Source organism: Micrasema longulum, unplaced genomic scaffold, assembly GCF_059751315.1.
Source record: "Micrasema longulum isolate JH-2025_06_02 unplaced genomic scaffold, ASM5975131v1 h1tg000501l, whole genome shotgun sequence".
Taxonomy (NCBI): Eukaryota; Metazoa; Arthropoda; class Insecta; order Trichoptera; family Brachycentridae; genus Micrasema; species Micrasema longulum.
Window position 1 is genome coordinate 1,430,710 of NW_028277698.1, and position 13,339 is coordinate 1,444,048.

The following is a 13,339-nucleotide window of genomic DNA, read 5'->3' on the forward strand; positions in this document are numbered from 1 at the left end:
TTTTTGTATCCAATTTCCCGTAGGGCTGCATTTTCTTATTACAAAACAAATGCTAATTTTCCAAATTATGTAGTTGCGGCAAAGCACTATGGAATCAGTTCTCTTAAAGATCGATGAATTGTTCAAGAACATGTTTATTTAAATAAAATCTTAAATAACTAATTGATTCTGCTTAGCTATAATAACTAATAAAATTTTCAATACCCAGATTAAATAGTAGACTAACTCATCTGTTTTTCCCATCTCTAAAACAATTAAATCTGGATAAAAAAGAATACATTAATCTAGTATGTGCCTCGTACAAAAAAAAATTAGCGTGATAGATCTTTTTAACTAAACAAATTATTACTGTGAAAAACATGTGAAAATTGATGTGGAGACATTACTGGAGCAAAATGTTTAGTAATTTTGATGTATATTCATAAATATTTTTTTTTGGAATTGCTTTATATTTACATCCTCTTTCTACTTTTTCTGTCTTCTCTTCCTTCCCTGTTTTCTCATCCTGCTTCTCTCCTAGCGAACTGTACATTATGTTTGTCAATATTGTTGTTCCCATGTGAATTAATTAATTCCCGTAATTGGTCTTATTATTTGTTTTTATTTTTTATGGATTGATTTTTAAGAAGACTTTGTTGGTTTCAGTGATTAAATAAATAAATAAAAATTAAAGTCTTCTCCCTGAACAGGTATTTTTTACACTATATTGTGTACAATGTTATGGTTTTTTCCCCCACTTTTTCTTTATAGGGTTACATAGAAAGATATAAATTTACTTTATTTACTATATTCTTAGAGTAATAACACGCCACTGGCTAGAGTCACCCATATGGTGAAAAAACATTGTATGATTATTAACTACGAGGTTAGCTACAGATTACAGCAATACAACAGGTTTTTGCTACTCGTGTCAAGAATTCCAAGCGCAAACCGAAACCGTCCATTACACATTTGTTGTTAAACTAAAAACCAAACCAAAATATGTAACTCTTGTTCTATGCAATAGAGCTGAAGGGCTTCTCTAGTGAATTATCACTCTGAGTTACAAATGTATATTAATGCATGGCAGTATACTTAAAGAGAATCAGTCTCGTACAAAAGTATAGAATTTTGCCATTAAAATCTGTTGATTTTTGTCTAATGTACTACATTGTCATCATCATTATCTTTGTGAACTAATGGTGCATAGGGCACTGCATTGGTATACAAATCAAAGCATATCTTGATAATTTTTGTTACATGAAGGTAAGATGATCAGTCTTACGTTTCAGGTGCCAGTCCAGGGACTATGAAATATTCTAGTGTAAAAACACATTTTTAAACAAATATTTCATGTCAACCATGTCGGGTATCGAACCCGAGACTATGGTAGGGAAATGCGCTGACCACTACACCACGAGGCCGACGAAATGTACTACACAATTTAAATGCATTATTGTTAACATGCAATGAAATATATTTTATTTAACTAAATGTCTCGAATGAGTTTGTAATATGTTCTCTTACTATGGACTGTCTAATTCCTTAAATTATTTTTTAAAAATCTCTTTTTATTTTTTTATTACTGTCCTTCAGAGTTTAAAGATTTTCAGCCATAACAATACATTGTCGATGTTGATTTACAAATATGTGTTCTTCAGTAGGACATTTTAACTGCTGCTATTATTTTTATTAATTTAAAATGGAATTGTTTTTAGATGGTTGGACTCCATTACACCTAGCAGCCTTGTATGTGTCTCTGGCTTCAGTATCCCGATTGATAAATGCTGGGGCAGATTTTAATATTCCAGTTCGCTCAAATGGCCGCAACATCCTCCATCTTGCCGTCACCAATGCTCACACTATTCTTGTCAGCTTTATTTTGGAGCATACTAACGTAAGATATGTGCAGTTTCTCATAGTTTTAAATACAGATATGGAGTGAACGATGTTAAAGTGCAGAGTAGATGTGACTTTCATGATTACAATGATTTTCTAAAATTGAAATAAATGTTTGTCTCAAACCCACACTCACTTATGTGGCCGTAGTTTAAATTTAAACACAAGCAAATTTTAAATTTAATGTTTTATCTATTTATTAAAATTAGAAATGTTTTAAACGCCCTTAGCGCATTTTATTTTATTTATAAAGTAGGTTTTTATATTTATTGACTGTGAATTTATAGAATATATAAAATAAACAAATGCAAATGAAAAAAAATATATCAATAAACCAAAAAATAATAATGGGCGTCTAACGCAGAATGGATAAATTACCTAATCAGTAACTTTAAAATTAATTAAATTATTTCTTTAAATTTTGATATTGAGCAGCAAAATGTTATGTGCCGTGTGAGGTGTACTTTGTAATAAGTAATTGAATTGCCCTCCAGTCAATAAAAGGCAGCTTCGAAGATGGTATTGTTTTGCGTGCCGTAAGAGATTTATAAAAATAAAGGAGCTAACATTCACATGTCGGTACCTACTATTTATAGATACTGAGCATATATGTAGGCACCTAATCTACTGCCGAGATAAGGACGCAATTATAGCCAACAGATGAACAAGAGATACAAAGGACACAAAGATACATTTAGTTAGGTGCTCTTCTCATTCGCGAACTAGATGAACGAGATGTGAAAAACGCATCTCTAGTTAGATGTTTCCGACCTTGTCAGAATGACCGGGTTGTTCGCGTACACACCTCTAGTTCAAACCAATGAAGAACCCCTTTCTTGATTTTATTGGTAAGACTTATCTTAGCCTTACATAATCCACAGATCTTGACATTTGTGCAAGAGCAATTTCAACAGCATTCAGCCCACTTTCATCCTTGCTTTTCCAATTCTATACTTCGCTTTCATACTTCTGGGTCAGCACCCGGACTCCACTGTGGACGGCTAATTTTTCGTCAATGATTTGTATTTATTATTATTACAGATCGATGTGAATGCCAGAGATGATAATGGATACACAGCTTTACATTTATGCTGTAGTTTGGATGACCGAAAATCACATGAAATATGTCAAATTCTTTTAACACATGGAGTAAGTTTATTTTTTTTGTATTACCCAATAATGTGACTTTTAAAAATACTCATATGTATACTATATTGTTAATTTTATTGCTGATGCGTAATTAATTTGTGTTATTTTTTTTCTAACGCTTTTTACTTTTATAGAACTTCAAGTTTTGGGTATTAGAGTTTAAAAATGTAATACAACATAACTAAATTATAATTAATGTATCTTCATATTTTCAAATCCCATAGGCTATTCCACACATCAAATTTAACAACATGACGGCTTTTGATCTGGCTAAGAGTAATATCAACATTGAGGTATTTTACTTGTTTATTTAAACATTTTACCACAAATTTTTAAATACTGATTAGTGTTTTATTTATTTTTAAATATTAAAAACTTTATTACTATTGCTTTACAGGTGTTGAATGTCTTGAAAAATCACAGAGTACTACCGAATTCTGTAAAAAATACAGGAAAACATGAATCTGAAAATACCCTAATAAGCCAAAGAACGTTATCATCCAAATTTGATGAAATAGACGTACGTAAATGATTAACAAAGCTCTTTAAAAAAAAAAAACTTATGCTGGGTTTTTAAAAGTGTTTTTTATACTCTTGCAGGTGTCGAATAACTTGGAAAAGCGCAATAGCGGTGAACTACAGAATTCTGTAGAAAATACAGAAAAACATAAATCTGAAAATACCATAAAAAGCCGAAGCACATTAATATCCGAGTTTGATGAAATAGACGTACGTAAAATATTATCAAAGCTCTTTAAAAACATTATGCTGCGTTTTTAAACCAGTGTTTTTACATACTTAGTTTTAAAATAAATATGGGTATTAAAAAAAATTTCATTCTAATATTCTATAAATATAAATGACATAATAAAGTATATTATGTAACATTTAGGGGGAAATATAAAAATACAGAACACCATTAATCAATTTTTTCAAATACACTGAAACCTCGTTTTACACATTTTTTCTCACACTGTCCAAAAACTAAAAGAATATTTTTAACATTAATTTAACAATGCGTTATAGTTATAAAATTATACTATACGTTATTGTAATGCCCTAAATCACTCTTTTACTTAGTCGGTGTGTAATATATTATGATAGTGAATAATCTTTTTTTAATTTTTTATGTCATGTTCTATTTAAAAAAAAAAAAAAGTACAATAAAAAGTAAACAATTTCATTTAAAAAATCCTGAATTGATTTTTACACAAGGAAACGTATCTAGCATTGTACCTTTTTTACACGGTACTATGTGGAACGTATCTCCTTTGTAAAAGGAGGTTCCAGTAAATGTAGTTTTTTCTTATGAGGAAAAATAATCAAGCTCAAAAAATTATCAGTTTTCTTCGATTTTGTATGTATCTAGTTACATATTAATTTAGTAGAGATAATATTTTTTTTAATTTCATATAGTTACTATAACGATTGGAATATGGCTTAGTAAATATTTTTTAAATGAATGTCACAAATGACACTATGCTTCTTTTTGTAGATTAAAGAGGAACCTATTGAGTTTAATGAAAAGTTTAGTTTAAGCGATAATGCAAGTAAAGTTGTAACACGGTTACTAAACTCTTCTGGGATGTGGAAAATCATAGCAGTTCATCTAGGTCTAAATGATTTCATAGATCTGTGCAGGAAATCTAACAATCCAGCTAAAATGCTAGTTGACTATGTTGAGGTGAGTGTTTTTAATTTTTAAATAATTACCCATTAAAAACCAACAATACGACCCCTCAGCCAACAAATCTAATACTGACACTATTTGAGATACTAAGTTTCTGATGTTTGTATTTTATTACTTATTGTTTTATTTTGTTTTCAGTATGCAAATATGTTAAGTTTTTATGCCTTAATATAATTTTGGCATTTTCAATCGTTGTAAGTTATAAATATGCTGGCAAAGTAATTTTTCAGTTGGAATCGTGTTACTCCAATGAGTCAATAAGGTTCTATGTATAATAGTAGGAACATTTTTCTACAAATTTGAGTAAATTAGAACTACTGTAAATTTTTATTTACTTTATACAGTAGAAATAAACACTATAACAAATGGAAACATTCGCAATTGATAACTCCATCGTAATCTTGTTGTTCAAGGGGTTAAGTAAAAAGCATTTAAAATAAGAATGATGAATAAATCAAGCATAGTTATTAAAGACTATTCAAACAAATAAACACATAATAAATAAAAAATGTTTTGAGTATGTCCAAATGTTTGCAGACTGGCTGGATTTCCATTCCCTCTGTTGCAACAAATTTAGACAAAATAATTTAGTTTACTCTGTGAATGAGCCGTGTTGTGGTCCCGTGGCTAGTGTTGTGGACTCACGGATCAGAGGTCCAAGGTTTGCACCCCGCTCTACCACAACTTGGTTCCCATTTTCTGATAGTGTGTTATTTACAACTCGTTGAAAATGGTCCCCAAAAATGAAATGTTTGGGTAAATCATAACACAAATACTTCTTTTTTACTATCCAAAAAAAAAAATTCAACCTGTAAAATAAATAACTTCATAAGTCATTGTCAGATGTTAAATTGCAGTGTATTTACATAAATTTTATATTTGTTTACAGTTGGAACAAAAATTGACACTGTCCGAGTTTCATGACTTGCTAGTGACTTTAGGGGAACTTGAAGCTGCCAACGCTGTTAAAAATAATACCAAGAATTGACCACTTGACTGGTGTGATAAAATATGTTTATTTAAGTATAAGAAAATCATGGTTTATGATTCTACAAGTAAAGTCATTTATGTGAAAGCTGCAAAACCTGCAAGCATTTCCAAAGTATGATAACTTTAAAAACCTTCACGAGAAAAGCAGTACGTAGTACCAGCAAATTGCTGCCTGCCTATAAAAGAACAAAAAAATCAATTAATTTGACCATATAATTAAATAAAGGCTAGGCCGTGTAAATAGTTTAACTAGGCGGGAATATAAGTTGAGAAGGATAAATAAGTTCTAATTAATGACTTGAACCCAAAATTTCCCAAAAGTATTATAGAAAAAATGTCTAATAAACTCAGGTACCCTGCAGGCAATGTATTTAAATATAACACGCAAACATGTAAGGAGTCTATTTAAGCAGAACGGTGGATTATAGATAGTTCATTATGTAGTATGTACTGCTATAGCGAGTTAGAATCTTGCGGAATATATATGGCAGGTAAATTTTTCATTTATCATTGGTGGTAGGTTCTCAGCCAACGCAAGTAGGATGGAACATTTTGCACAGTATTAAACTTTAAACAATACTTTGATTTAATTTAGATGGTGATAAACATTTCTTAACTGGGTAAAATAATCAGCTCTACTTTCCAGGTGTTAATCCAGAGTAAAGTAAATATGACATTGAAAAACATTTTATACTACCCAAGTTAGAATTCACACATCAGGAGGCTCAATTACAGTCGTAAATTACAGCACAGAAGAGCCAGGCTTGAGAAAAACACATTTAATTTTTGTGTTCTTACCAGGAATCGAACCTGGAACCTTCTGTGCGCGAGTTAAGTATCTTAGCACCATATATACACCATGAAGGCCCGCTAACTGACACTATTAGATTGCCTGTTTATGGATAACCATCTCGGATCAATAGATTTTAAGATTTAATCCAATCGATTATTTATGTTCCCATTTAAATTTTCATTTTTTTCCATATTTTTTACTTGTAAATGTTTATATCTCATTTGTGGCACTTATAAAGGGGCCTACACTTATTACTTTTATTTATTTATTGTGTAAATGTTATCAGTGCAATCATATATGGCCTTATTTTTATAGAAAATATTAATTTCTTGTATATTTCATCATTCACTTTATTTGATTTCAGAGTAAAATGAAATAAAACAATAAATTATTTGAATTATAATTATTATTGTGATAATTAATTACTGAGGGCGGGTAATGTTTGTACAGCAACCGTTCCCTCTATTTTTTTTAATGTGGCCCATGAACTTATCTGCGAGAAAAAGGGCAATTGCGCAAATACAGCTGATAATATATCTTCTTATTAGAATCCATTAGGTTGATAATTATTGGTTATTCACAGTTAGATATTACTTATTAACGCAGCCACTGATTAAAATATAGATAAAATATCCTTCATTATTGATACACCAAGCATCTTCGATACCCAGGTCTTCTCCATGGGCAATATAATGTGTCGAATGCCTTATAAACACATATATGTACGTTCCATTCAATATTTCTGCAACTTCATTCTTCTTTTCAAACATAAAAGAAGCTCCAGCCGATGTTTTTTTTTAAAAGTCTATTTTATTTTCAAAATAAAATTTCTTTATTGCTGTAGAAATGGATTTGCCATCACTGGAGCTCGATTTTGCTATCCCCTTTAAAATAGTTAGGTTGAAATTTATTTCAAAATCACATCAAAATTTTACATACAGTATTCATAGTTTTTATTTGTATGAATGTAAAGCGAGGTCTGTATGCAAAGGCAGAGTAAAGTGGCGTGATGGTTTGTTTGTTTATACAGATATATCTATATTTTTGTCTACAGTAAATAATCATATGATACATTTTGGAATCATAATAGTTTGATCTTGATTAGATACTTTTCGCTCAGCAATCTCAATCTCATTCTTTCAAATACCTTTATACTCGGATTTTGTAGTTTTGTAACAGCACCAAAATCGGGATGCAGTTGTTATATATTGTAATGCCACTTGAATAGAAATGATTGCCATTCATTAAAATTATTAAAATAAAAATCTCCTCTTAAATCCCATTTTATCAGAATAGTAAAGTTGTTCTTAAATTAACGTAGATAAACATATCTATTAAGACTACTTTATATTGGTAGAGATATCTATAATGTGTTAAATTTTTTAGTAATTAGAGATGCATGTCATTCTCTTGTATTATTTTATTTCAAGCTACAAAAAATAAAGAACTACAGGTGAAAATGTTTTCTTTTTAGAAGGTCCCGCAAAACATCTTGGTGAAAGAAAATAAACCCAATTTTCCTTATTTTGCTGATGGTAATTCTGTATTCATGTCGAGAAGTCTTGTGTTTTTAATGTTTGTATGAATGTGTAATTTAAAACCACTTTGTATTATACATATTATAAAGATGATAATTTTTAAATAATTTATTGTTTATATTTACACTATAACAGGATATAACCTTACTAACAGCTGGCATCATAAACTCTTTTTTTAAATGCTCTTCAAAATCTGTATTTTATTGAATAATTTTATTTTTGAAACATACTTCGTAGTCTCTGTAATCCGAACTCTTTATAAACTGAACCTCCAGTAATCCGAACCACAGGGTATGTAGGACATTCATAAATTATTGAAGATAAAAGTGTAATTTTAAAAAGACTTTGAAAGTGGAGTGGTGAGTGTGTGAGGAAATATAAAATTGATAAATCCACAATATCACACAGTATAAAGAGTATTACTAATAAAATTTCTTATTGATATACAATACACATAAAATTCTTCCAATAGTCTGAAAATTTGTTATTCTAAATAGGCTCAGTTTTCAGTTGTTTGAATTATAAGGACTACACTGTATTGGAAATTCTGCTGTAAACTCTTTAGTAGTCAATTTTACTGGGAGTTTGAGGTAGATAAGATTTATGTTCTTGGAGCGGGCCCCAAAGAGTCTGGAGGGATGCCTAATTCTTCATCAGTCCACTTTGAAGGTTCTATTTCTGGCCATTCACCCTAGAAAAAGCATACAAAAATAAATGGTAATTTCTATTGTTCCCTCACATCATCTGCACTAGAATAATAATATTATAAGCCATATACACCATTAGGTGGGGGATAAGAGTAACGAGAAGAGAATTATGAAAACACCACAGTTAAAACCTTTTTAAAAGCATTTTCTTATTTATACAGTATGTCCAAAATTAATTCCCTAGGTAGGAAATCCAGCCTGTCTACAAATATTTGGACATACTCAAAACATTGCTGATTAAACTTAACTGTTATAAGAAGTATAAAAATTGTTTTAAGGCGTTGCCTATGCTCATATTGTCTAAACCAGGGCTGTCCAAAGCACGGCCTGTGGCTTATATTTGTGCGGCCCGGGACGTGTTTTTGATTCACCGCAAATATGAAAAATTTCCTTTAACAAAATTTATTTCGTAGAACATTATTTTATTTTTATGGCATCCCAAATAAATTAATGAAATATTTATCTAATGACAACAAGTTTTCTGTCACTATTATTAGGGCAATTCCCGAACTGAAACCGAAAAAAATTCTTTGGCTTTTTCGGTATAAAATTGAACTTTTCAACGGCAAATCGTAGCAAAGGGAAATTTAGCATTAACATTTAAAATACCTTTGTTAGATCAACCGTGTTGTTTTTCAGCAAGAATTTTTAACGGGTTTTAAGGGTACGGAGTCGATATGTCAATGTCAAAATGCAATGTCACGATCAACCGGTCTATTTTTAAGCCACAATTTTTTCGGACTTCGGCATAAAATTGAACTTTTCAACGGTAACATGTTTTTCCTTGTTGGACTCATATATTTGTTTTATTTATCAATTTTCAAACCAATCCTTTTTGAAGCCTCATGTAGTTTTTTTAAATTTTTTTTATCAATAAATTTCGTAAAAGGTACATGTTTTTTAAAAAATTCTATACAGATCTACTTTTATACATCTAGTAAATGTTATCACTATAAGTTCCATTATCATTTCGCCTAATTCGTTTATGTATTTACTTATGACAACTAATGCCATCTGCGAATCTGAGTGGACTCAAGTACATGACACCTTTCTCTATTTTGATGTTATCAGTTTTTGTATCCCCATTAATCCTCCCATCCCAGTAGCGTGCCTAGGGTTTACGAGTAAGGCAAGCCCATATATATATATTTTTAATTCACATGTGGTGTAATTCCCTGACGGCCTCATAGTATAGTGGTCAGCGCATTTGCCTACCATGCAAAAGGTCTCGGGTTCGATTCCCGACATGGATGATTTGAAATATTTATTTAAAAGGGCGTTTTTACACTAGAATGTGTCATAGTCCCTGGACTGGTACTTGCTTATCATCTTACCTTCATGTAGCAAAAAATATTAAGATATACTGCGATTGCAGTGCTCTATGCACCATTAGGTGCGGAAAAGGAATGGTGATGAATTCACTTGTGTGAAAACATGATGTATGCTTTCTTCACTACAGTTGTACAGTCTACAAAGCATCCAAAAGGTATATTATGACGACCAACAATATTTTATGAAAATATGCATAGGATCATCTTTCTGAGTTCGTTTAAATAAACGAAAAAAAGAAAACACAATATTTTTTTATATAAAGTAATTCCTCAGATATCAACCATTACCAACAAGTAGCATTAATAAAATATAGCATGCGTAGAGTTGAATAATAGTCATCGGAACCCATAGATATATAAATATAATAAAGATAAATTATAATTGACATAGAATATTGGAAAAGGAAAAAGATAGTAGATAGGCAAATAAAAAAGAAACGTCGGCCATCTCCGAATTCTTTTTATATATGACGTTTGCACAAAATGAAGTAAATTATCATAAATCTTAACCAGTACGCGTCTTTAATCAATGAAGATAAAAATAACCGTTTAAAATTATCAAATTCCGTAAAAAAGAGCATAATAAACAATCGTAAAGTTTGCTCGATACGAAATACAAGAGACGCTCTCTGCCAACTTTACCTTAAAGAAGCTGGCTTCAGATTCCCATATAAAACTCAACATATACAGACAAACATTTTATGAGTTTACTGTTTGTTTACATGCGAATTGCACCGTGAAATAAGCCCCATAAGAACCCCACGTGCGTGAGCGAGATAAGAATACATAGTGTCGTTCGCGCACACGGATTTCATACGGTTCGGATCTCGGGATGCGTACAGTATCAACGTCGAACAGATCTCTAATTCTCATTTGGCGCGAAATTTAAACAACGAAAGAATTATTTTAAAGCGTTTAGTCCAGATTTGGTAATTTTGAAATAAAATTAATAGGCAAGCCCGGCTTATGGGCTTCTATGGAAATACCGCCACTGTCCCATCCATAGTAGTGTTGTCATAAATAAATTTTATTAATCTTATGTATCTAGAAATCAACTCCGGCATTTCGGAGTGATTCAATAACAGCCCTTTTTTCAACTGAATCAAATACTTTTCGATAATCTATAAAAGATAAATGTAGTGTTATGTTGTATTCAGTCGACAGTTGAGTAGTCGAATCAATTGGATATAGTCTATAGCTTTTGCGAAAGCCTGCTTGTTGCAAATGTGGTTGTTTTTTCTTCAAATCAAAGTTGAACCAGTCAGCATGATATTCGTTGTGTATTGTTTTCCCCATTTAAAGCTTGGAGGTAATCATTCGGTGTGGATTATGCCACATGGTTCCTTAAAAACTGTCGACATGACTTTGTTGGCTAACAGACCCACCTTGACCTTCTTCGGCACCGGTTTGCCCAGAGAAACCCACTGTTTCGACTGTCGTTAGGTCTCCAGTGTGTTGTGATGGATCCATGTTTCGTCTATGGTTACGAAACGGCACAAAAACTTGTTTGGATTGCAGTTGAACAATGCCAAGTGATCATTTAAAATCGAAATTACTGAACAATGTGATATGCCTCTGGCTTCTTTGATTTTGCAAACTTTTAGCCTCCAATTGGCTATCACCATATCGTGGATTGATTCGGGTGTAGTGACTTTAATTGGACGTCCAGAAAGTTTGTCGTCACTCGTGTTTGTGCGACCACAACGAAATTTAGTAAACCAATCCTTTAACATTGAAATTGATGGTGCAGAGTCCCCATAGTGTTTATCAAGCTTATCCTTGGTTTGAGTGATAGTTTTTTCCCATGAAAAATAATACTTGTTGAGAAAATGACAAATATTGCTCGAATCTTTGCAGCAGTTCATTTATATTTACATATAGGAACCGATAGATTTGCGCAAATATTTTGCTCTGCCACACCATTTTGCCCGTTTGACATATTCACTAAGTAATAGTAGACTACTTATTATTTGTAAGTTTTAGAATTTGTGTTTTTCTCAAACCTGACTCAGGGTTTTAAGCAAACTGGAGATATTTGAGTGATACTTCGAAACAAACATACTTACGATTACATGACCAGGTTCAGTATACAAATGCCAAACTATCCACCATAAAGCAAAACCAGTACATAATTCTCCACCAATTTTTTGGCCCTTCGAAGGTCCAGGGGGGGCAACTCTGTAGGCCCATGCACTAAAAAATAACAAAAATATATAATATGTACCGCATTCCGAATTCCAAAGGTTTAGGAAAATATCCAATACATATATATATGGAAACCTCGCTCGATATTATAATTAAAAAGTGACGTAAGAGCTAACCTTAAAGTTGATGGATTGAACAAATTTAAGACTTACCTGTTTCTAATCTGTGATACATTCGGAGATTTGGGTAAATTTTTGGATTGCAGAATCAATTGACGTAACAAAATTGATCTAGATCCGATCATTTTGCAACTTGGTGTCGTTTTTATCCTATTCGATACAAAACAATCGGACTAAAATCTGACAGTCCGATGAAAATTCATAGACAAAAGATATCTTGTGGAATTTTAGAACAGCCTAAACTATAAATTAAAATACGTCTTTATTCTTTGCATTTAAAGCGTGACATTTCAAACGATGGGAAATTTAAATTATGTTATTTTATACTTAGGGTAATTCGAGGAGAGACGGCCATCGTCGGGCCATAGTTTTTTGAAATTGAATATTGTCTGCTCCATAACAAATAAAACAGCGAGATCGTTTTTAATAAAGTCTTAATTTATTATTTTTCCATTTTTATATAATGATGCATAAAAAATACGTTAGAAACTAAAAAAAATATTATAAAACACTGCGGTGGCCAACTTACCTATAGTATTAGTCGTAAGAGAGCCATACTACTTAGGACGCCTTTCCTTTGGCCGTTCCCTTCCATTTACCCTTTGTCACATTACTAAAAATTCTGTTTTGTTTATCGTAATAGATCTTGATGCCGCATGAGCGACATTTCTGATCAAATTCAGAACAGTTTTTGTGCACCCAATGCTTACAAGTTATGCCATTTGTTTGCTGTTTCGATATACATGCAATTAAAAACTAGAAATTACAGTTCTAAAATGCATGGCCAACTCACTTAAAAAAAGTTGACCATCTCTTTTTAAATGCATAGGAAATGATAACCCATCCAAAAAGTTTTGAGACAAATCTATAGTCGATTTGTATCGAAAATTAACAATTAATCTTGGGGTTATTTCGTAGTTAGGTCAATAGCTTAAATAA

General features: G+C 31.5%; 2 protein-coding genes across 9 annotated transcripts in view; one reads left to right on the forward strand and one right to left on the reverse strand.

The window, feature by feature from the left end:
- Positions 1–6,056, forward strand: part of LOC148281066 (nuclear factor NF-kappa-B p105 subunit-like) — a 44,159-nt gene extending 38,103 nt beyond the window's left edge. For all 8 annotated transcript variants that reach the window (XM_088227416.1, XM_088227421.1, XM_088227415.1 and 5 more), the window contains 7 exons: positions 1,698–1,876; positions 2,920–3,027; positions 3,252–3,320; positions 3,425–3,547; positions 3,628–3,756; positions 4,523–4,711; positions 5,607–6,056. In XM_088227416.1, the coding sequence (XP_088083542.1) occupies positions 1,698–1,876; positions 2,920–3,027; positions 3,252–3,320; positions 3,425–3,547; positions 3,628–3,756; positions 4,523–4,711; positions 5,607–5,705 (896 nt within the window). In that variant the 3' untranslated portion in view covers positions 5,706–6,056. The remainder of the gene's footprint in view (positions 1–1,697; positions 1,877–2,919; positions 3,028–3,251; positions 3,321–3,424; positions 3,548–3,627; positions 3,757–4,522; positions 4,712–5,606) is intronic.
- Positions 6,057–8,134: 2,078 nt separating this feature from the next.
- Positions 8,135–12,639, reverse strand: LOC148281067 (NADH dehydrogenase [ubiquinone] 1 beta subcomplex subunit 2, mitochondrial-like). The gene is made up of 3 exons (XM_088227422.1): positions 12,434–12,639; positions 12,143–12,269; positions 8,135–8,729 (listed from the first exon to the last, which is right to left on the reverse strand). Exons 1-3 carry the CDS (start codon positions 12,523–12,525, stop codon positions 8,640–8,642), a joined length of 309 nt encoding a protein of 102 aa, XP_088083548.1. The 5' UTR covers positions 12,526–12,639; the 3' UTR covers positions 8,135–8,639.
- Between the last annotated feature and the right edge of the window lie 700 nt (positions 12,640–13,339).